Source organism: Siphateles boraxobius, unplaced genomic scaffold (genome assembly GCF_051911475.1).
Source record: "Siphateles boraxobius isolate OS27281-9 unplaced genomic scaffold, OSU_SipBor_1 53, whole genome shotgun sequence".
NCBI classification, from domain to species: domain Eukaryota; kingdom Metazoa; phylum Chordata; class Actinopteri; order Cypriniformes; family Leuciscidae; genus Siphateles; species Siphateles boraxobius.
The window spans coordinates 10169208-10192318 of NW_027509175.1; the positions used below are offsets into that span (position 1 = coordinate 10169208).

The 23111-nt window shown below is 37.8% G+C and overlaps 2 protein-coding genes across 6 annotated transcripts in view; one reads left to right on the forward strand and one right to left on the reverse strand.

The window, feature by feature from the left end:
- Window positions 1-10102, reverse strand: part of LOC143714258 (putative methyltransferase DDB_G0268948) — a 92073-nt gene extending 81971 nt beyond the window's left edge. For 2 of the 5 annotated variants that reach the window (XM_077205353.1, XM_077205352.1), the window contains exons 1-2: window positions 9962-10102; window positions 1539-1651 (exon numbers count right to left, since the gene is read on the reverse strand). The gene's annotated coding sequence lies outside the window, so the exon portion shown is untranslated. Of the gene's footprint in view, window positions 1-1503; window positions 1652-9961 lie in introns of all 5 variants that reach the window. The other 3 variants (XM_077205351.1, XM_077205350.1, XM_077205356.1) reach the window with 2 other exon arrangements.
- Window positions 10103-10276: 174 nt separating this feature from the next.
- Window positions 10277-23111, forward strand: part of klf7a (Kruppel like factor 7a) — a 36264-nt gene continuing 23429 nt past the window's right edge. Inside the window, exon 1 of the mRNA XM_077205357.1 lies at window positions 10277-10630. Within this exon, the coding sequence (XP_077061472.1) occupies window positions 10442-10630 (189 nt within the window). The 5' untranslated portion in view covers window positions 10277-10441. The remainder of the gene's footprint in view (window positions 10631-23111) is intronic.

Here is a 23111-nt window from a genome sequence, read left to right on the forward strand (position 1 = left end):
GTGTGGATAAAAAATAAATAATGCTTATTGGGGTGGGCTTAATAACTACTTGCAAATCCATATGGATGCACTAAAAGAAAGTACTGTATACCTTGATGACTCGTTCAAACAAAACCTTGCCATCAGCAGAACCTTTAAACCACACAAACCCTATAAAAATATTCCCAGACTAATATTAAGCTTTTAAAGGAATCAATATAGGTAGCCTTTGTTTTGACCAGCGCAAGCAGAAAGTTTATATGAGGGGCAGAATTACAACTCTGTGCAATTAGAAAATATATTTCCTCCACATACTTGCACTGTCATCTACTACAACTGCTATGATTGTCTGCTTGGTTAAATCTAGTCTTAGACTGTATATTCACATGTGTACCGCAGTTTCAATCCACAGGACCAAAGAGTCCTGAATCCTCGATGACAAAGCCATCTATCCTTCTCTCTCATTTCTGGAGGTCATGGATTCTGAGGCTCTTCACTGTCCCAAAAGAATTTCGTCCATGTTCACCATCACAATTCTCCCTAATCTGAAATCTTAATAGAATTCCATGGCTGAGACACCTAAGGAACAGAGGTTATCTGGCTAACTAGAGGGTATACTTGAGAGATTTAGCCAAAAACACAGAAAGATCCGAAAAGCAAAAACAGAAGCATACATGTAGCATAACAGGCATTCAGGGTAAAAATATAAAGCAAATTAAAACAACATAAATTTTTAACTGATAATTACTTGATGTAATAATTAGAAATAGCATGGAACTTTGATTATTTCCATAATCTTAATTGAAAGTAGATAAATTATGAATTTGTTTATCACTATGCATATTCAATGAAATGCTATAATGAAAAATAATGAAAGCTATAATTAAAAGTCCAGACTGCAGAAAGTAAAATAAAAAGGTAAAATAATAGTTTTGCTAAAATACTACAAGAGCGGGCATGCTCTGACAAAAATGATGTACCGATTAAAAAAAAATGATAATGTTTGAGAGCATTATAAATACCATAAAAAGAGTTACATTTTCAGCTGATCTGCATGAATGAGTGCATGTGTATAAAGTCACATATCACATGACATGACACATGGTATGCAATGTTTCCCCCTAACAGATGCATGGTGAGGGGACAGACCAGATGTTATTAAACGTTTAGCTGAAAAGACCTCACATTGTGCTGTTAAAGTCATCTTCTGCATGATTCTTGGAATGTGTTTGGCTGGAGCCACATGAAGGTCAGGAGACCAAGATCAGACACGGAACATGTGATCTCGGCGTTACTCCAGTCAACAACCAACTAACAGCAAGACTATTCTTACCCATCTTTAACTTCATTTTATTATTTAGATGAATAGCTAAAATTATATATAAATATATACATATGCACTATTTATGGTATGAATAAATACATTAATAAATTATATGTTTTACAATTATGTTGTGTTTTATTATGTTGTATTGTATTCATTTTATTTTTTTAAATCATTATAAAAAGTTGCAATAGGCCTACCTATTGTTAAATGCATGTGTCTTGATACCAGGTACCTGTAGACCTTGACACAAATGTAATGGCTCCATCCACTTGTGGACAAGTGTAGCTTTTAGATTCTCCAGCTTTGTTGACCTCTGAGTGGACAAGTTATGATTTCCACCGGAGCCTGGGGGTAAAGACATAATTAAAAAAGAAGTTATTTCACAGAATCATAGCACTGATGAAAACAGTGCCTGTGAGATGGTCTGCAGGGGCATGTTGTGTATTGATTGGAGAAACCTGTTATCAGTACCCTCGCATGAACTGAGGGAGCTGAACGCTCACGATAAAGACTGTCTAGAGTCAGAGCAGATGTGTGTGCATGGCCTGAGCTGCTGGATAAAAGGATGAACCGACAATCGTTTTCCTCTTGGCTGGAGTGTAGCCTGTGTCTGAAACCTTACTGCTCAGTCAATCAGTGACTTAACACACAACATTTTTGTTTGACGGTACCTCATCAGGAAACTGCTTTCAGACTGACTTCCAAACTGCACACTTAGAAAAACAGGTTCAGTTCGGTTCTAGAATCCTATTTTGACTCAATTTGAAAAAACCTTTATGCAAAAAAAAAGGTTCTATTTGAGGATACTTAAATAAGGATTACTACATAATACTTTGATTAACTTGTTTAACTTGTTTTTTTTTTATATAGTGAAAAAGTATAGAATAAAAAATGAATTAAAACAAAACTAATCAATTATCTGTAGGATGATCCAATGATTGGAAGCCCTATAGGTTTCTTCTAATAGTGTACAATAATTGTGATCTAGAAAAAAATATATATTAGACATATAATAAAGCAAATATCTTCTAAATAGCAATGCAACCAATGTTATGTTTTCTCATCATGCAGCTCTATCAGATGCAATGGTTTTTTTTTCACAAGCACACACAGGATTATGGGATATCACAGGCAGCGAAGCAGACTTTAAAAACACTGGATTTGGACAGATCTTGATGTCTTCTTGCCTCAATAGATTGCCTTGAGGAAGTTGCTGTACACTTCAGTCAGCATAAAAAGTATTGAAGGTTCTAGGCCAAGTCTAATTTTCAAGATAAGTTCACAAAATGTATTCACTAAATCAATGTTTCAACAGCTCAAAAATCTGCAGTACAGCATACTGAACTGACTGTATTTCCACCCATCACAGCCTCATTTTCATTTGCATCCAATTAAATAGCATCCATGCTGACAAAAGTCTCTAGGCTCTCTTCAAACCACAAATATACAAAATGCATATTTGATTCTTAAATTCAATTGAAATACAAAAGATAAATGTATATGAATATGCACTTAAAATAATAACTATTTTAGTTTCTACTTTCATTATCATCCTCCTCTACTATGGTAATCATTTCAATAAACACCCCTATACTATTAGTTTTGCTACTTTGAAATCATAATAAATTAAATGGAATTCAAACAATGCAAATAGCTTTCATAATCTGTAGTTTTTATTTATTGTAGTGACAGCGCTAGCAAAAACCAAACAACTAATTGTATTACAGTAACAATAACAAGTAAATATGGTATTTTAGTTAACACTATTGTAATCATAATAAATTGGTAAAGGATTTTTACCTTAATGTGATGCATATGGTGCTTTGTACACAGCAAAGGTTTGGTAATTAAAGAGGCATATGTCACTCTCAGTTGATTTATGATTTGTGTAAAGACACCACCCTCCCCCTCTACACAAAGATACACACCAGTCAGTGGATGTCATTACCTGACAGCTGCTACACTGTGACCGTTGCCATGGTTTCCTGGTGAATGGCTCAAATCTGTGACCTCTGACTTCTCTTTTGTGCTCAGTCACTATGCAAACATCAACAATCTAACTCAGTCCACACACACACACACACACACACACACACACACAAACACACACACACACACACACACACACACACAAACTGTTCATTGCTCATCTGAATGAATCTCTGCATTATGTCAACATTACACAAAGCGGAGTTATAATTGCCTTCTTTCATTTCACATATCCAGCTCAAAAAGAGCTACAGTGGGTTCTGATCAATGCAGATTTGTCTTTATGTAGACTCCCACTAAACAGTTTTTGATTTCTCTATAAAGACTCCTTTTAGATTCTTGTTAAAGCTATTTAGCAAAAACTGACAACATACAGATCTAAAGGGAGCTTGATCAATGAAAATTATGTTCTTTCAAATGGCTTTTGACTTTATGCAGATGACTTATTTAAATATATTGACTTGCATACATTATCACAGAACTGGTGGGCGAATTGATCACAGCAACTGGGTCTGTTTGCATATTTGTTTGTTCCCAAAGCAAAGTTTTACTGCTCAGGTTTAGTATAGAGCAACAAATCAAATGTGGATTGCTAAGATAATTTGATTTAGGAAGAATTTGATTAAACTGAGTTAATTTTGACTTTAGTCTGGAGGCTTAGGTATCTTGGCATACCTGAGCGGAGTTTGGGACTGGGGTATTTTTCTTAAGAGGGAAAAACATAAGAAGCAGTATACTTAAAATTCTTCATCGGCCACCTAGGAGAAATAATTAAGATATTAAGGAGATCTAATTTGTGATATTCCTTTTCTACACATGTAATTATCATGTAAACTTTCAGTAGCTTCTGCAAAATCACTCTAATTACCTGAACTGCATTCATGAAATGACATCTAAAAAGTCCAGTATCTCCTGGGCCCATTACAAAAACCACACAGACCAACAAAAGGCAAGCGTGATTATCAATATTCTCCACAGAGGCCACATTTGCATCCCTGTAACCTTTCAGAGGAAGGCAAGGAGGTCAGAGGAAATTTCCTGTCTGTGTGCCATTCTCTCTCATTTAATTGGCTTGAGAGGCTCTGCCCTTTGTGGTCCTGTCTGCATTTTCTCTTGTCTGCTTTCTGCTGTTTATCCCTCTCGCTTGGCATGAGAAGCACCGGCGCAGCATTAACTGTGAGAGCGAGCTGAGAGGGCGTTTTGTAGCATTCTATTCTCTCCTCTTGAGTCGACAGTAACGATATTTCCATTACTTGTTCTTTAAGAGGAATATCAGATTGAAAATAATTATCAGAATCAAGCCTCAAAGGCTTAGGCAAAAATAAAGGCCATTCAATACATGGCTAAGATACTCCAATAAACCTCCTTAAAAACAAGCTAAATTCCCTTGAGAAGGCCTGCAACAATTACTGTGCAAGTCATTGAAAAGAATGAAAACGACAAACTCAAAAAGCCTGTTTGGTATTTGTCCCTCGTGTAATTTCTACACAAATACATTGCTAAAAAAAATCTGTTTTATTTAACACAAAGATACAACATGCCACAGTCGTATAGACACACATCAACCTCAACACTTAGCACACAAACCTCAATAGTTACGAACTACAAACATAATTAATATGCACTCATGACACAACAAAATGCTAAAAACTGACAAGCACAATCAGCAACAACAAAGACAAAACAAAAAGTCAAGAGGAAAAACAATAATCCTATAAACCCTTCATGCCATCAATCAGCAACATTGTTCAATATGAAGCAGTTTGCTCAGACAAATCGGGCACAACATTTGGTGGAACATTGTTGATCTAAAATCATGTTATGTAGATTCAAAATGTCTTTGTTCATGGCTCAAAAAGTCCAGTATAAAATGTAATAGCCTATTTTTTTTTACTATGTAAACATAGGATTTGTACCATGTATTCTCAAATATTAGGAGCAATTCTGCAGAAAAGCATGCACACAATTATGTTTTAAATAAAAATTATTCTTTTTATCTTTAGTCATGTTCCATCATTAGCAGTTGATAAATTTAATTGCATGCACATAAATTCTTTTTGATTCTTGCATCTTGAGCTGTGGCATTACATGAAACATGAAATACTCCAAATATGCAGTTTGCTGCCATTAGCCTTTTCAATGATGGTGCGGTGGATGGCATCTTTTCCATTATTAATGCCGTAATACCACTAACTGTCAGTAAATAGCTAGTCAGCAGTGAAACGAAATGGAGGAGAGTGGAGATTAATGCATTCGTCAGTGCCTCGGTGTGGTTACGGACATATTACGGCATTTGCCATAAAATCAGGGCAATATGACTGGACTTATTGTAGAGATAAGTCAGATGACAGGTTTTCTGAAGCAATACGGTGACGGTAATTGGCTCTTCGGTTCAGATATCCTTTAAAGTCAGTGCAACTGCTTTAATATTAATGCAAAATCAACAGCGTGTTTTGTAAAAAGAAAAGAGAACACTTGCAGAGATGTGCGGTGCACAGAAGGGTAAAAGCAGAATTTGTGTGAGGGCAATACAAGTTCACTTCTCATTACTTTGGCGTAAGACACAAATCAAGTCAGATTGCGATTTAAAAACTAAAATTTTACATTTTCTGAAGAAAATATGAGTGCTGCTTGCCTGTGAAAAAGTCACCAACTTAATGCTAGTGTGTAATGGATGTCAAGAGCCACAAGGGTTTTTTTTAATAACATGTGCAGAAAGACCAGAAAGTGCAGTAAGAAAGAAAATCAGGTGCAATAAGGGGCAACTCTAAAGGCATTGTTTACCCAAAACTGATAATTATGTCATCATTTACTCATTCTCATGTCCTTCGTTCCAAACCTGTATGACTTATACTTTCTTCTGTGGCACAAAAAATAAGATATTTAGAGAAATGGGGTCAAAACCACATTGGACCCCACATAAAAAAAGAAGATATTTAAAAATATATTATTTTGTGATCTGCAGTTTGGATCGACATGAATAAATTATGACATACTTTTTTCTGTTTTGATGAACTATACATTTAACCATTGTTCCCTAACCCTGTTGCTAGAGGCACACCAAAACTGCATTCGAAATCGAATATTTCCTTACTATATACTATGTGTAAAAACAGAACGACCTTCTACTTCCGTCGTGATTCTGAAGTAAGCTACGATGGACACAGTTGCGCAGCAACTGATACTGGTAGGTCACATGACAGTAACAACATGGTGGATGTAGTACTTCAGAATTTCATTCATACTATCCAAATTTATAGTATGCAGAACTTACTTTTTTACGGTCATGAAGAAAATTAAAATTCAAATGTAGTACCTACTCAGCAACACTACACATTTTCAAACTCTTTCTAATCAAACACACCTGATCGAACTCATCAGCTCATTAATAGAGACTCCAAGACCAGAAATATATGGATTAGATAATGCCGGGTACACAGTACACACTGCATGATTTTAGCCACGATTTTCACTTGCCGATAGTTTTGTGCCAACAAATCGGCGCTCTTTCCCGTGAGTGACAAGCCCGTAGTGTGTAGGATCAAACACGCGATCTGAGAGAAGCGCTGAAATATGTTTTTACTGGAAATCTGCGATGACAACAGCCAATGAGAGAGCAAGACACAGGGCAAGGGAAGTTTCAGGGGTAGGAGTCATATACGAGCAACAGAACATCAGCAAGCATGGCGTCTGCAAGCAACCATTCTCTGCTTTTCTATTGCAGATCGGCCCAAGACAACTGATCACAAGCTTCTTCTTATTTTAACTAGAAGAAATCCTGTCTCACGCCTGATCTTACGTTATTTCCTGTATCAACTCTCGAGTGTTTGGTTGTGAAACGAGTTGTTGAGGATTCTTCCTATTGAAATGTAATGTGTGACCCACTGTCACGTAATGTGACACAACAGCAACTAAATGGAACCCCAGACAGGGATTTGTGAAAGAAGTCATGTAGTGAGAGAAGAACAGTGATCCGACAACATTTAAAAACCATGCAGTGTGTACCCAGTTTAAGGGAGACATGCAAAATGTGCACTGTTGGTTGGGAAACACTAAATTTAACTCTTAGGGTTAGTTTGTTGAAATCCCTAATGCCAATAAATATATAGCTCTGTTAGGTGGAATGGAAAACACATTTGGTGTTTGTTTGTGTGTATAAGTTAAAGATAGAAAGAGAGAAAGAGAGAGAGAGAGAGGCTAACGTGTCAAATGGATAAATGTCAGTGGGCGCTTCATCGACAACATGGCCCTCCCCTCCTTGTTGAAATGCCATGTGTAAATCGTAGTTCCAGGGCCGACAGCCAGTCTCCCAGAGCAGAATAATGAGATTACAGCACTCGCTGCCACTGTGGACGCACAGGGGTGGGCTGGGGAGGCACACATAAACCTGGCTTACACAAAGAGAGCAAATCAGCTACATTTCACACATGCTGGAAGAAAAAGTAGGCTTTACACTGATGCAGATTACAATTACCTCACTTTCTCACTTTCCAACTGTCTTTCACTCTTCAAGTCTCATCTCTACAGTCTCTCACTCAAATTAAACAAACTGTCTCCAAACCACTCATTTCCACCTATTTGTATAACATGCAGTTAACATGCACAGCTGATTTAGCAGGGACAGAGGTTTACTGTACTTATTAGTTGACACAATGTCTAACACACTCTTAAAAATAAGAACTCTATGTATAAATGAAAGGGGTCAATATTTCATCATGCTCATTCTCTCATTTTCTAACAAAAATACATTAAAAACACAATTTATTCAAAAATGATGAAAACATGTCTTCAAAGATGATGACTAGTTACTGAATTAAATTGAATTCATTTGTGTATGTCTACAGTAGCTGGTGTAACTTGCTTGAGAAAATAAAAGAGTATGATTAAAAGACTGAAGGTTTAATTTAAAAGGTTGTTTTATAATCAATTTATCTTTTTAGTTTTGTTTAAAAAAAAGTTTGAAACATGCAGGAAGCAATTTCTTTATGTTGAAAAAAATGATGCTGTGACAGTCTCTAAAAGTGTCAGATTAATTGACCCTTTTATGACATTTACGGTCCAGGGTGCCAAATGTCAAAGGGTACAACCCCAAGACAACTTGATGAAATTCATGTTTCAAAAATGCATATTTGTAACAAATTAATGTCCAGGAAAATAATTAAAATATTACTTAACGGTTACTTGACACTGTTATAGTCATTTATCCTTAATACAACTTTTGTTGAAAATTGTATAAAACAAGAAAAAATTTATACAGAGATTTTTTTTCTAAAGAAAAAATTGCTACATGCATTTTAAGCTAAGTTTTTCCCCATTCTTATTTGTCAGCATCCCTTTCACTCTTATATTCTTAAGATGCATTTTTATTATTATTTAATTCTTTAGAAAAATAACTGTATTCTGTGAAGCACAAAAACACTGAACAACCTATCAAGAAACATCTTTTATAATCTCCAAAGAACCATACGCCAATTCACCTCCATGTAGGTCAGTCACATCCATAAGTGAGAGGACGTTCATGACTACTAAAACCTCAAGACTTCACTTTTGATGGAACAATCCCCATATCCTCCAGCCTTCTGTTCTAATAACACAGAGGAAAATCCCAGCGTCTCAGACCATCTTGGATAAAAACTGCTATAGAGGAGAGAAACAGATTCGACTTTATTCCTCCTCTGTCTCCAGAGTGTTTTTTAAGGTCACTCTTAGATTCACCGGTGAATTCATGAATTCATTCATACCTCATTCCACAGAGCAGGTACCAGATGAAAGAAATAACACATGCTCACCAAGAGCCAAAGCATCATCTGGTGAAGAATATGAATAATTCAAATCAAATGAGCCATAACAACTAAAGCCTATTCCATGATTTTCCCCCCATTTCTCTTTCCATCTGAAGTGAAAGAGCGAACAGATTTGGTCAAGATTTTCCTTTCAGAGCCTCTCATAGTTTATAGGTTCCACTTATCTAATTACATGCATGACACAAGGTCAGGGATGTTGTGAGATGGCTGCGAAGTACTTATAGTTCAAAGAGGTACTCAAGCAATATGCCATCTGATTTCCATGTAAATAACATGCGAGTTAAGCTGCACATAGCAAATCAAAAGTCCGGGTTACAGAGTGCGATAGATAGATAGATAGATAGATAGATAGATAGATAGATAGATAGATAGATAGATAGATAGATAGATAGATAGATAGATAGATAGATAGATAGATAGATAGATAGATAGATAGGACAGACAACACTTAGCCTACAAAAAAGTATAATAGCTTTAAGTACCTACGAGCAACATGTAAATATAAATATTACGAATACAAATTAAGTAGCATGTAAATGTTTTACCTGGAGGTATTTTTAATGCAAATGAGTTCATATTGAGCTATTTATCTGTCTGGCAGAACTCTGCAGCCCCTTAACTCTTATTGTACATAGTATATGTGTACTTGTGTCCAATTGTGCGCTTCATTTCACGGCTATTTGAGCAAGTAAACTAAATTAAATATCACGGATCTCAAAACAACCTATTTTACTGAGACAGCAACAGTGACGACCGTTTTTAACTGCGATTTCTCTCGCTGTTTATGTTAGCATAATCTTTGTTTAACGTCGAGAGCGTCAAGTGTTTTTTAATATGTGTTTTTTCACCACTTTGAACAGACCTGAATCACTACGTTGCTGCTCTCTGGAAGTTCTTGCTTCGGATGAGGCTCGAACGCTGATTCGTATGTTATATAGCGTTCTAAATATAGCTCGTCTTTCAAAGGCATGTATGTTGTGAGTGGCAATTCGGAGAACGAATCATAGGTCCAGAACAGCATCGAACTCCTCCCACTGTCCGAGTTTTGCCCCGCCTTTCTGAATCGCCACCAAAGTTTTCGTCCCTTTTTTCCTTATATGGTTACGCACGAAGTTGATTGACAGATAAGCACGCCCCCTTGATTCGCGGGCATCCGCAGACGGTACGGTGGCTCCCCACACTGACTGACACAGTAACCTGTGAGCTACTGTGCTCCTGCAGCTCACCTTCAAGAAACATTGTGAGGAAAGCAAACAAACCTGGATGGATGGATCCTTTACTATTAAATATATTTTAGTGTCCACAGTGAACTGAAACGTTTCGGATTTCGTGACTGATCTGAATGTTTCAGTCGCTCGCACTGAAGCGAACGCGGATTCCTCGCGCAGAGAATCAAAGTCTCCCAAACGCACCGTTTAGCTGCACAAACATGGATGTTCTGGCCAATTACAGTATTTTTCAAGAACTTCAACTTGTTCATGACACTGGCTACTTCTCCGCGATGCCGTCTCTGGAGGAAAACTGGCAGCAGGTGAATTGCTTTTATCTCTGGCTTTGCAATTTATCCAACTTTTTACGCGTGTCAGTGCGCTCTTGCACGCGCAACTTATACATACGCGACAAACAGTATTTATTGCATTTTGCATAAGTGCAACTCTGCGTAAGGTGTCTTTAGTATTGCATATGCATTTTAAAATACCACGTGGTTGAAATAATTTGATGCTTTCATGCCATACAGCTTAGCTACTTCTTATGAGTGCGACCTAGTGCAATAGCAAACATGCTGGGAAATTAAGATCTGAATAATACAAACAGAGACTCTTTGAATAATAGATCTACATCTGTCCTATCAGTGTTTTTTCAGTTCCCTTGGCACTGCACAGACTCTCGACTCTACTGCATTATATATAAATGCATGCGCGTGATTGACTCATAATGTGTCTGGCTGTTAAACGTCCATGACTGACGTATATAGAGCGCATATCTTTGAAACTGTGTAGAATCTTACATGTAATCTACTCATTTTCATGCAAATGCCACTTTTTCCCATTCACGAGGATGGAGCCATGCGGCGCGTGGACAAAGCACACTGACATCCACATGGACGTTGGTTTATGCACTCGTGCATTCACAACGATTTGAGATTTATGAAATCCATTTAGGGAAGAGAATTGGTTTGCACCGTGCACATGTGAGTAATGACTGTGGCGCGTCGCGAGCGCATGGATGGAGGCATGCTTTGCGCAGAGTTGAGCTCTCCGCAGTGCTGAAGGGGCAAAGCATGGTCCATCCATTGATGCCGGTGCATTGCTTTCTCAACGTGCATTGATTTTTTAGATTGCTCGGCCATTTTTATTAACCTATTGGTTGTGATTGCATTTTTCTCAAAATGATGCATCTAATGCTGGCTGCTTTGGCACCAATGTTTATTGGTTGGTTTATTTGGTTATTATGTCTCTAACCTTGAGTTTTGATAGATGGTCATGCAGTATTGGTCATTTTGAAAATGGATCACACTACATGCTTATGCAGGTTTGTATACAATTTAATTAAGTTGCAATTCACATGCAAATGCATGTAGTTATGAGCTATATTGAAATGTTTGTACTTTTAAAAATAAGTGAACTACATAGAAGCTAATGGGGATACAATTGTAGAATGGTAACCAGTTACAGAAACTACATTATATGCACCTTTTACATTCATGTAAATTTTAACCTAAAATCTTGATGTTGAAGAAGAAAAGTTAATAGATATCTCAACTGCAGTGTAGAGTGGTAGTAGGAGTAAGTGTGCGTGTAGGAGTTGGGGAGCCAATGTTTGGCTTTGCAATTGACTTTCAATGTTTTATATGAATAAGAAATGCTCAAAGACTGACATTTGACCTCAATAGAGCTCCTGTGCCCTTGGTCCTCTGTAGTGCTAAGTGATCCTAAAGGCCAGACTTCCTCCAAAGCAGAGAATATTGCTCACAAACCGTGTAATCCCTAGTAAGTGGAAAGAAATAGGCCAGAACAGTAGAGACCTTCTTCCAAGCTTTGATAGGCCTACAAAACTACTTATTCTCTAGACATTGCAGCTTTTCACCTCAGGTTATTCTTCTGGTTGTGCTTAAAATTGATTAAATGTGGATGGCGATGATGTGCGTTGTCTTTAGAAAGACTGTGTGTAAAAAACACCCTGACTTTAGCTAAGCAAAATGTCAGTCAGCGTATTGACACGTTGCACTCAAAGACCTCAGAGGCCATTTCAGGTCATAAATATGATATTACAAGAAAAATACAATTCAATTTTTAATACGCGGCTCAAGTATCCTGCTATGTCAGGGGAGGACCTATTGAAAAGTGATAAGGAGAGATTGTGTAGTTGCAAAATTCAATATAGAACAAAAGATCCTTGCCTGTAGCTCCTCCATCAACCATCATGCCCTATAGCCATGACAGAGGATATCCAAAATACCTCACCTTGAAGAGACTCTCAGTGTGACTCACCTACTCCTGTGGAGAAGGGTATCTGCAAAATTGGAACAGAGAATGGTATGGCGTCTGTCCCCATCGAAACTGAATGACCAATCTGGAACTCATGGGATACATTGGCACATCAGACTACTCTGGAGTGCTTTTGTCTCATAGCATCTATTTTGGGACTTAGGGGAACTTGAAATGTCTTTTGTTCTCATTGCTTTCATTTCAACTGTCTGATATTTTTAGGCTTGGTTTTGAAATCTTGCTTGCAGCTGCAATAACATGTTGTGGTGGGGAGCAAGGAAAAGAATGCCTTTATGAGATGTTTCCCTCTATTTAACCACAATAATAAGTATTAGAGATGGATGATATGACCAGAGTCTTGTATTACAAAATCAGTAATTTTACATCATTTATTCTATCTGTTTTAAAATATTAGTTTCACTGTTTTGAGTCTTTTACTTTTAACTTTTTGTACTGGTGATATGCTGTATCACATGAGCAAGAGTGCGGTTGTTTCCACAAAAAAACAGCATTTTGCAAGGGTAATATTGCTTTTATACAACAGTTCAAAAAATTAGAATTTAATGAGTAATTTTAGACACAATATTGCAAGTAACTTTGTCTTTTTTTTTTTTTTTTTGCTCTGCCAATAAAAAGTCACTGCAGAAACGTTGCAAGACACAGTTGTGGCATTACTGAATGATTCACTGTTTTTGAGCAAATCTGTTTAGTGACTCATTCATAGACGATCACTTGTTTTGCTCCTGAATGAATCAGTTTTTAAACAAATCAGAAGTATGATTTAATGACTCGCTTATAAAGACTTGTTTCGCTCCTAAATGAAACTACGTTTTTTACATATTGGTCGAATGAAAGATTCCTTGACTTAGTCACTTGTCGTCATGTCACCAACTGGCGAATTGACGTAATCTACAAAAAGAGTCACTGAAAAATCCCACCATTAATAGAAAAATGAATCTGACAGCTAATGCAATTACTTTTTTTTCATTTTTAATTTATTTATTTTATCGAATTTTTTGAATTATACACTTTACAAATGAACGGTACATTTAATTTTATTGTTTTTTTCTTTTTTGGAAACCGATGAATGCAAACCAAGAGATTATACTTTTGTTATGAATAATTTTTGACATCAGTGCAAAAGGTTAAAAAAAACTCACTCAAAACAGTGAGTATTAATTGCTCCATTTTGTCCCACTTTGTATTTTACTAATCATGTAATGTTATAAACAGTAAAGTAAAATTACCGGTATGACACTTTACTCAGATCTAATAAGTAGCATTTGCTTTATGAGATTAAGAAAAAATCTTAATGGATGTAGATGTCAAAAATAGCACTTTTCCCACAGCATGAGGTTTCAGTCATTTAATGGTGCTAGTTAATAGTGCTTCCCAGCTGTTCTTACATGATTTGTCATATGGCAAGCATGGAACTACTCATAAGCATTAGAATTATGACTGACAAACACAAAAAGAACACCTGCACTTGTAGATCTTTGAAACGTCTTTACTTCATTTAATTGACATTCTAATACTGTAATCAAAGCGAGGATGTTTGATCTCTTCTTTATAAGAGATTCTTAATCAGGATGTGGTTAAGGATGTTTTTGTACTTTTGCATCTTTGCGCGCTATGATCCACCAGACGTTTCTTCTCTTGCAGCCTCAGGCCAGGGCAAACTCTGTAACTGATACTGTAATGACTCTCCAAAGAGCCTAATGCACTGTGCTAAGGCAGCACATTGTGTGTTTCACAGTGTCAACTACTTACAGGAACGCTCCTCTAAAGTCATTACGTTGCTTTCTTGACTAAATGCCCCAAGGAAATGTCTAAGAATAAACCAACCCTTTTTAACCCATACCTCCCATCTCGCCAAACCTTGATGCAAAGCCACAAAGATAAACAACCATAAAAACCATGCCACATTTCACGTTCCCCCTTTGAAATCTATCCTATGTCACAGCCCCATGTCCCGAGCTGCAGAACGGCTCCTGTAGTCGCATGCTTATGAGGATTGACAGGAGGCATTGAGCAAAAGTGCCAAGCGTGCATATTCCATTCTGCAGTCTCTGCCACTCCGAATCCCCGGCTGCTTAGAAGCCAAAAGAAAAAGATACCGAAAAGACCAAATCTGCTCTTCTATTCTTGGATGCTTCTTAACTTAGTTTTGCACTCCATAGAAGCGTCTTCAACCAAAGCTTGGGCCAGTCCAGGCAGAGACCGCGAGCTCTCCCTTATCCACCGCCTTGTTTAGGCCCATGGATCCGAGCGGATTCCCATTACCGTAGGCGATGACTGCTGAAATGTGTGTTATGTAATTCTCTCAGTGCCACAGCTGCCTTCTTACAGCGTGCAAGTCGGCCCGCCGGAGAAAGCCAAACCCAGCCACATCACTGTGAAATCTTAAAGAGGTTTCCGGATCACACGGCTCCGCGGGCCACGTCTTCATGCTGGGACACAGACCATATGGATCATTTAGTAAAATACACAGAGTTTTTCCTCTTAAGAATAATTTATGGACTCGTTGTTTAATGCTCGTCTCAAGAAGAAAATGAGACTGGCTGTCCTGGCTGACTTGCTTTCAATGCTAAAATGTTAAGGACTTTTTAGAGTGCATGCACAACCACCAAATGTTATTGAGACACCATTAGCAATCATAACGGCTTATTTCAAACCAATATGCATCAGTAAATGAGTCCATTCGCACCCTTTAGTGATTCCATTCACACTTTTCGCTTGATTGCACGGCCCTGAGATTGAGTCCTTTGCATTATCAGATGTGCTGGCTCATATTAACTACATCACAGTCCTCATTTATCATCGAAACCAGCGTCAGATTTTTGGATAACACGCCGTGTAATGGAGCTGAAATTATCTGGTTGCTTGAGATAACATCAGTGCACTGATCCCATTGCTACTGACAAGCATCAGTAATTGAAAATGACAAAGCGATAGTGCTCTCCATCTCATGAGTCAATTCTGGGAGTTATTGTAATATAGTTGTCATGCATAGTGCATGGCTACTGCTCTAAGACAGTCGACTCGAGCGAGAAACGGGCCTTTTGAGAGGTGAAGCATCTTTAAATATGCAGAGATATCATTAGTGGCTCTGCCAAGATGCCTCGCTGTACCTTCTGACAGGTTCACTTCTGCGGGTGGATTTCAGGTGTTAAAAACAGAGCCTTGTTTCATCAGTAGTCTTGGCTCCCACAAAGCAGACATATGGCACTTTCTCAAGATTACTTAAGAATGTGGTAGCATTCGGCTCTTGCATGACACGCTCGCCAGCTTCTAATAATTCACTTATTATGCAGCACTTGTCATAAATAGTACTCGGTAGGCGGTTTTGCAAGCTTGTGACGTCAATATTGTTCTAACCCTAGAATGCATGACCTAAAAAAAAAAAAACTACAGGAATGCAAGCGTGTCAACGTATTGGATTCAGTGGTTTTCATCAAAGTGAGTGCATGCTGTTTTTAATCTTATAATCAAAATCAAATGATTTCATTTCTGAAAATACCCACATTTTTAAATGTTTCAACACTTTCACTTCCCGTGTACATAAACAATTAATCCTGTTAATTAACATTAAATCCTGTGTACATAAACATTAACAGTTAATTATAAATATTTAATTAGAATTATTTTAATTACTAACAGGTAAAAACAAATATTAATTGATTCTTAAAAAATACTTTTTATGAACCTATGGCCAACTACCAGTCAGAAGTTTGAATTTATTTGATCCAAAATATAGTTAAATATTGTGAAATATTATTGCAATTTAAAATAACTTGTCTCTATTTGAATAGATTTTAAAATGTAATTTATTCTTGTGATGCAAAGCTGAATTTTCAGCAGTCATTACTCCAGTCTTCATGTGTCGGGGCATGTCTATGTGCTCCCCTTTATGCATTCTAGGGTGATAGTTGAATTGGGCTGGATTCAGACTCCCATTGCATCACGCCTCGAGTGTTGTCCTGTAACCCGTAGGCCACGGCTCCACCTTCACCAGCATCTAATACTTCCCCCTTCACTTGCATCACAAACTCACATGCACTTGTTTATGTTGTCGCATATGACTATTAACTCTTACCTTTGACAACGGTCTTCCCACTGCCGAGCTCAAGTGCAACTGTCAGGGTCACCCTGTAACAATACACAAGCTGACCCCTAGCAATCCAATTAGACTCCTGCACTACAGCAGTGAGTAGGCAACCCACTCTAGGCACTGAGATCATTAATCTGACTGGGGCCAGATGATTGCCCATGATGGCTGCCACATTGAAGGGTGATGAAAAGGTTAGCGTCTGATGAAAGAGGAGACGGGAGATGGTGCACTCATTTGTCGAAGGCCTCTGGAGTAAGTGTCAGCACCCAGAGCTGCGGAGCGAGGGAAAAGGAGTGAAGTGGAGCATCTTTATGTATGAGTCCCGAATCTAGCGCAGACGTGAGACACAGCGCTGGCACTCAAGGCTTTGATTAACAGGCCGAGTAGAACTGAGCTCTTTTTTCACTCTTGCGCACAGCTTGACAGCGATTTTCCCTTCATTTAAGATAGAATGTAAAACTTTTACAAGGTGGTGCAGGGCAGGGAATGAACTGGCAATAACGTGCATAAGAAATGCAAATAGTCTCACTTTCGTGTGGAAAGTTTCAGGAAGATTGGTCTTTTCAAGTCAACATGGAATCAAAATTGAACCCATTTACTATACACTATGGTTCAAATGTTTGGGTCATCACTACAGGATTCAGTGTGGGGTCACACAAGTTTAAGAAAATGTAATACTTTTATTCAGCAAGGATGCATAAAATTCATCAAAAGTTACAGTAAAGACTTTTACATTTTATTTTCAATTAAATGCTGGTCTATCAAAGAATCCTGAAAAAATTATGCATCACGGTTTTTTAAAATTGATAACAAGAAAAATGTTTCTCGAGCATCAAATCAGCATATTGGAATGATTTCTGAAAGATCATGTGACACTGAAGACTGGAGTAATGATACTGAAAATTCAGATTTGCCACCACAGAAATAAATTGCTTTTTGTCATATACTAAGATTAAAAAGGTATTTTATAGATTTCACCAATTTCACATATTTTTCAATACAGTAAAACGCATTCTACTTAACTACATTCTGAAAAGGACTCCAATTTCAGAGTGATATCATGACCTCTCTAACTCAGCTGAAACAGTCACTCATTTTTAATTGTTATTTGCCATTGACAGCAGGATTATTAAAGAACGTGTTGCTAAGGAACCATGTTTTGTTACAGCTATTGCACTTGTTTGTTTTGGCGTCATCCTCCTCATCGGTCAGTGTATGCATGGAATCTCACAGCCAGCGTCTCCTGCGATACCTCCAGAGAAAGTCTTCCAACAGACCTTGAGAGATACAATGAAGGACAATGTTCTCTCTGTAAACATCCCATCGCTTTTCTTCTATTTTTTCATCAGAAGCCATCAATCACCGCCAGCAACATTTCAGCCTCAAAATGGGTCATGAAACTTAAAGCGACAAGAGGCGTTGTTTATCAAGGTTTATGCAAGCTTCAATCAATCACCCTGTCTATTGCTGCATGGAGTTGAGTGCAATTCTACAGAGGATAGAAATTCAGCTTTTTGTATCTAATGGATTGATTCATTGATTCATTGAATTATTTGTGCAACAACAAAAAATATGCATTGTGCAATCATTAGAATGAGACATTTGCACATTAAAACGTGCAGTTTTGTGATGCTTTTTTTTGGAAAAGCATGTTTGAAAGCCCCATTATGCTGTGTGCATGCACCATGCACGTGTGCGTGTGAGTGTCAGATGAGGGATTTCTCCATGAAACATTGCTGAGCTCAGCACTTCTACTGCCTCAGTGTCTGTGTGTATGCATATGTGACTTACTCAGCCGTGGCATATATGCAAAGCCAGCTGTATTTCCATATGCTCCAAGTTACCGTTGTCTGAGGTCCACATGACCTGGCTTGGCTCCAGTACTGGCCTGTGTTGTAACACCTGGATACAGCAATACCCAGTTATTACCACCCCATCCCTTCTGCTGAAGCAGGCAAACACATTCTTTCTTTCTGACTGCTTTGCAGTTGCTGCTCATTGGAGGAAGTGAAAGGAGGGCTGGCAAAGCACTGTCCAAATTTGGATGTACATCAGTTAAGCTGAATTGGTTTGTCAAGATTGCACAACATAGCAGTGTGTTTTGTATCTTAGTTATACGCCTTGAGAAGAAACTCAGATATAATTGAATGAGGCAATGGTTACTAATAATTCAAGCCAAGCAAATCAATTATGTTTGTAGCCTGTTTTATTGTCTGCTAGCTGAAAATCTTTAGATTTATCTTTTTAGTGTAAAAAAAAGCAATGCCTGTCAATAGAATAAAATAATCCTGATTATCTTAAAGGGGCTCGCACACCGGACGAGAAGCGCCGCACCGCATCTTGCACAGCTCGAGGTATCGCACACCGGACGCGCACTTTCTCAATTTATGGCCAACAATATATTGTTATGTTTAAGGACATTATGGAATTAAGATAATGTCTGTATTATGTAATGATTGTACTGTACAAGTAAATACAATCGCTGCTAAGTCTGCAGTCTGAACACACTTTTCCTCAGAGCGTCCGTTAACTGAATGAATTGAGAATCTCGTCTGAAAATCCGATAAAATCAGCAATTTTCATTCGAGCAGCTGATTTCTGTAAAACTAAATGTATAGTGCAGCACAGGGTGAAGTCAGTATATACATTAACGACGATATGAGACAAATAAATGTAAATTTAATATAAAACTATGTAAATGCTCTGTGGCGCGGCAGGGTTTTGAACAAGGTCCTTAGCCGTAGCTGGGCGCCGCGGACAGACGCCGAATGGCGCCGCCGGTGTGTGTATACTCATAGAGAATAATGTGTTCGAATTTTAAAGACATGGCGCTGCGCGACGTGGCGCTTCTCGTCCGGTGTGCGACCCCCTTAAGTCATCATAAAGCAGAATGAAAACGTGTGTGTATATATATATTTAATGAGAATATATAATGCATTAAATGTGTTAAGTAATTTATGTTTTAATATAATGTTTATTTTGGCAGCTCTAAAAACTACCGTTTTGTTCTGTTTTATTTTATTTTATTGATATTACTTTTTTTTATTTGCTTTCTAAAAGATTTGACTTTTTTCTAAAATTATGATATTCTCAATACAACTGCTTTGAAACAATAATTACACTTATTTTTAATGCACTTTATAAAGGAAAACGAATTGAATTTAACATCTATGCACTAGCACCTTTCCAAAACACAGGTTACAATAAGTTACATTCAATTAATCAATCAAAAACTAATCTAGATTAGTATTTATCTGGCATTGGCATTCTTCACAAATTGTCTTTTATACACTTTTTAATTATTTTTAATAGAATAAGCAGAGATGATCAAATCACCTAATTCTTCTTTAGTAGAGCCTGTACACACTCACCAATTCTTGTGGCATAAGGAGGTTTGTCTTTGTTTTAGCATGGGAGAGCTATTTGGGTCGGAAGTTATTTTGGGATGCATTGCTAGAAATACCTGTGGGAGTGAGTAATAGTTAAAATGAGACCATCTTTAAGTTGGTTTGTGTAGTCATTTACATATGTTTAGAGCCTGTGCCATGTTCATTTGAAATCAAACAACTTTGTGTTTTAACATGCAGATGTCTTTAAAAGCGTTATAAATCAAAATTTACAGTATCTATGTATCCTGCTCTCTTTAAAGGCTTTTGTGTTCAGGGCTTTTTGGTATTTAATCAACTACTTCTAATTAATCCAATTATGAGTCATTTGAATCACAGCACATGTGGGTCCGCAAACTCAAGCAGGTGTGAAAAGATCGTCCTCCCGACTCAAATCCCAAGGTTTCTCATTCACTCTTGGCTCGGACTCTCATATTCATTCCGTGGAGGTTGAAACATTACCCACGTGCCTCGAGAACAATAGGCTAGAATTGCCATCCGAAAGCATGACTCACTGTCCTCTATTAACTAGCATGTTAATCACATACAGGAACAGAGAAGGGTCAGCATGAGTAAACGGGTCCAAGAGTGGGAGTTTCAAGATGTCTGGTCTCCATCTTGCATCCTCAGTCCACTCTGAAGACAATGCAAAACTTGGCTGTAAATTATTTGCGATAACTCAAAATGGCCACAGTAAGTAGGCTATAGCGGCTCTGCCTTAATGGACTGAACTCAATGAACTCACCATGGAAAGGAAGGCGGGGGCTGTCGCACTTCCCTGAGATGGAGGGAATATGAAAACGGCAGCTCTGCGCTTCCTTGAGGTGTGCGTCCGCTTGCAGTTGGCTCAGCGGATTTTTTTCTTTTTTATGCCTTTGCATGTGCGTGTGTGTGTGTCAATGGTAGGAGGGGATAAGTTTAACTACGACAACACTTCCACCCTGTAGGCAGTATGTGATAGATCAAAATAATGTTATACTGAGGAGAAAGGAATTCATTTGCAGTTGTAGTAAGGTATATAAGTATGAAGATGCTCTCATTGAAGCATTGAAAACAGAAAACGTTTTAATGTTAAGGATGTCAGTAGATTTAGGCATTTGATAGATTTCTGTTAATCAGCTGATCTCAAATTGCCCTAAATATGGTGAGTTTCACTAGAAATTACAGATCTGGATCACTGCACACAGGATTATGCCTTATTTTATTTAGAATATTTAAGTAGCTTTTATAAATGTGCTTTAAAAACTTTACTGGTGTGCATCTTGAGACAAAACAATGACACTGACATATTTTAAGATATGTCAGTGCAAGTTGCTTACAGTTAAAAGAGCTCAAACATGCATTTTAGTCTGGGACTAGCTTAAGACTTGTCTGTGAAACCAGGAGTAAATGTATTTAATTTAAATCTTAAGCTTGCAGATACCGTGGTATTAGGAACATGATCAAATCCCACAAGGCCATTGTAGAGTGTAGCGTAAGAAAATGGTTGGGAATGTCAGACACAAAGTGCAATATTACATAAAATGTCAGGCGACATTGTTACTGTTTATATATATCAATATGGGACATTTACCATGCTCACACATTAAATACTGTTAATTTAATGAAAAAAGACATGTGCATGTGTGAAAAAATCACCTATTAATTATTTATAACTTGGATGCAAGCACACCGCCAAAGAATTTTGCGCAATTACCACATTACACCCCGACAATCCTGTGTCTTTTGATCAGAAACTGGCCAAAACTAAAAGCTGCATCGGATTCATCTGAGCCGCACTGGGAATTTCCCCACACCAGGCCTGTTGCACTGTGTCGAATGTGCGCTGCATAACAACACAATGGCTTGCTGTAGAGGGATGTTCATTGCCAGCTTACCCAACCTGAGCCCTTTGATCCTGCCCTTTGTAATGCAAATCAAAAGGAGGAGAGAGTAGGACACCAGGGAGAATCTTTATGATGGTACCATGGTTCATGCTGATGTGTGCAGTTGTCAATTTCTCACTTGAAATTTAGACTACACAGTTAATACGAATGGGTTTGAGAAGCGTACTGACTTACGCATGTAAGAGATGTAGATCTATCTCTGGTGTACAATCATTTATTTATTGTTACGGGCATTTTTCCTTTATGGGACAGTGTTAGAAATGATACGATCTGAAAATGACTAGTGGTTGACTAATAGGTTTTAAATGGCTGATATGTAAAGGGGTGGTAAAACACGATTTCACTTTTCTAACTTTAGCTAGTGTGTTATGTTGCTGTTTGAGCATAAACAACATCTGCAAAGTTACAGCGCTCAAAGTTCAAAGCAAAGGGGGATATTTGCTTTTAAACAGATCTATTTCTAAGGACTACAGCAAATGGCCGGTAAGGACTACACGACATTCCTCCAGGGTTACTGACATCACTAACCATCACTACTGAGAATACTAAATAAGGGGGGTGAGGCCATTTTTGATTTGGAGAAGAGTTGTTGTGGTATACTAGGCTGTTGTTGCTGCAATGCCGTCGGAAGGCTGTTATTTTCATCCGGATTGCAGGTCCACTTTGTTCAGCCTTCCTAGGATCGGGGGAGTTAGGGATCTCAATGGTTAAAATTTATTTTTAACTCGGTCCCTCATAATTATTACCCAAATCTTGCTCTCTGGGCTGCACATTTTACGGAGGAAAGCTTCCACAATCTTCGAGTTCAATGCAGGATTCGCACGACGGCTTGTCCTGAAAGATGGAGCAGTTCCAACTTTAAGAACAGAAGCTGTTGTTTACGGGCAACAACCTGTAAGTATGATTTATTTTCGTCAATGCGTTTTCCTGTAATAGTTCGTATTGTTAATTGTACGTTGTAGCAAGGAAGTCAACGAATGACAACGCTGTTTGGCTCTGCAGACCAGTTTGTTAATGCTCATTCATACTTAACGTTATCCGACAAACACCTAATGTTACAAACTTTTTTTTTATCTCAACAGCGAACTTGGAATTAGTGTAAATTATTCTTTGATATAATTTTTTATATCAAAGCTTTTAT